This window comes from Plasmopara halstedii (assembly GCF_900000015.1).
Source record: "Plasmopara halstedii genome assembly, contig: Scaffold_1082, whole genome shotgun sequence".
NCBI classification, from domain to species: domain Eukaryota; phylum Oomycota; class Peronosporomycetes; order Peronosporales; family Peronosporaceae; genus Plasmopara; species Plasmopara halstedii.
This window is the reverse complement of record NW_020187997.1, coordinates 3,568-5,590: the sequence shown is the minus strand read 5'-3', so window position 1 is coordinate 5,590 and position 2,023 is coordinate 3,568. Positions and strand designations below refer to the sequence as shown.

Below are 2,023 nucleotides of genomic sequence, written 5' to 3'. Positions count from 1 at the left end.
TTTGACGTAAAAATTTGAGAAATACTCATGGCTACATATTTTTGGCCAGCACTGTACACAAGAAACTAAGGCTAATTGCCTCTTCCGTTTAAAATGTAAGCTGTATTTTTTGTTTTTATCTGCGGCAAAGCCGCCCATATCTAAATCTATAGGTTTTCCTGATTAGATAGTAAAAACTAACTAAATGTATGACTACTGGCTGTTCTAGCCACCTTATTGTTAAGGTGGGGCCACACCAATGTATGGTCACATCATATTGTGTGATCCCGTTTCACAAGAAATATGTTTACATTTTTCTGATAGTAAAATTTTGCTTAACGCATTGCGTGAGACTAGCAGCCCACATCCACGGACCCCGCTTTTTCGAAGGTCAAGGGCACGCACCCTGTGAATACTGTCCTTCGGACTCAGTGCGACTCGAGTGGAAACTGATACTAGATACGATACCATTGCGCGTAAGGCAGGGTTTTTAATGAGGATGGATGATCAAATGTACATTCTATAGAATTTAATTAGTTACGATTTTTGCTATTTGCCTTTTCAATTTCCAGATATATCACTTTGTTACTTGTGCAGTGCGTTCTTGAGAGGATCTTGGTCTGGCAACCTTTTAGCCTATCGTCTAAGCGTTTATTAATACATGCCAGGATCAACAAAAACCACTTTGTACACGTGCTTAGGCTTGTGACGAAGTGAGAATACTGGATGAGGTTTAATAGTCTAGCAATTGCTATAAAATGAAAGTACTATTTGTGACAAAGGTCAGAATCGACCGAGGAAACTTGCGTTTCTACAAAATTTCTGAAAAGAAATTGAGGTAATCGCTTCTGTGGAGTACACAGACAAGTGAACATTTTACAGCATATATAGAAACAGAATCCCATCCTTGCAGATCCTCTTTTGACAGCACCAGCAAATGCAGTGCAAAAAAAACTTGTGGTTTCTTGGTACAGATCACAACCAATCCGTATCAGTGGACATAATCTTCAGCTGAATGAGAAAATAAAAAGCGATCTTCGGGAATTCCTCATTAGATTGTGTGGCAGTAATCAACGCCAAGTTGTGTTGCATTTCAGAGTTTGTCTCAGATTCGAATTCGTCTTATATCTTCTATCTTACTGTAAAATCGTTTACTTGACTACAACAGATTTGAATGCGTATCGACCACCTTCGCTTTGAAGAACAACATATGAGAGTGCACTTACTATATGTCCTCTTTCCTGGGTCTTCTTCCCACATCAATCGTGATGTGCGATAGTGCCCATTTTACACCAATCATGAATGCATCTTGCATACCGATTTACGTACCACTCCTGCCTTACCTGACAAAAAGCACCTTATACAGCATCACGAAAATCTCATGCGAGGCCGTGACATCATCTCGACGGTTGCTGTCCTAATTGCGCTGCAAGCGCATAAAATTTCAAGCACTTTGAATCGTAAACTTGAGGCCATGAGAGAGAATGAAGATCTGATGAAGATGGAAGAATTTTTCGGAGTGAAGGCGGAAAGAAAGCTGGAAAAAATGCTCACGTCGGCGAAACACAAGCCAGCACCATGGAATGGCCCAAGCTGGCTCACGATGAACGACAGTATAAATTTCTGTTACTTGTCGGGCGAGATGAGTCCTGCTGAGAAGTATGCGCGAGCTTTTGGGCTGGATGTGAAAGACTTTATGGATAAAGTTTCAGCTCAGTCTGGCATCGATTCGGTGGCAAATCGTACTACACCATGCACCGATCACAGTGAATGCGAGGAGAATTTTTGTGCTCAGCGTACCAACGCAACATCGGGCTATTGCATTCCAGCGTGGTTCGGTTTAAGTCATGCGTTGGCACCAGCCGCCACTCTAGAGAAAGAGCCAATTTGTTCCGTGGTATACAACAATGTGACTTTTTATCCTATTGATATCAAGGGATTGATCACAGCTGTTTATATCGATGCTAACACCACTTACCTGTATGGCGGACGTCGATATAACGGTGATGACAACGTGACATTCGATGCTAATGGACGATCTTCG

At 41.7% G+C, this 2,023-nt stretch overlaps 1 protein-coding gene across 1 annotated transcript; it reads left to right on the top strand.

Annotated features, from left to right (window-relative positions):
- Positions 1 to 1,360: 1,360 nt before the first annotated feature.
- Positions 1,361 to 1,997, top strand: PHALS_00014 (uncharacterized protein; the record flags this gene model as incomplete). Its single annotated transcript, XM_024730333.1, has 2 exons — positions 1,361 to 1,876; positions 1,929 to 1,997. 2 exons carry the CDS (start codon positions 1,361 to 1,363, stop codon positions 1,995 to 1,997), a joined length of 585 nt encoding a protein of 194 aa, XP_024580621.1.
- Positions 1,998 to 2,023: the final 26 nt, after the last annotated feature.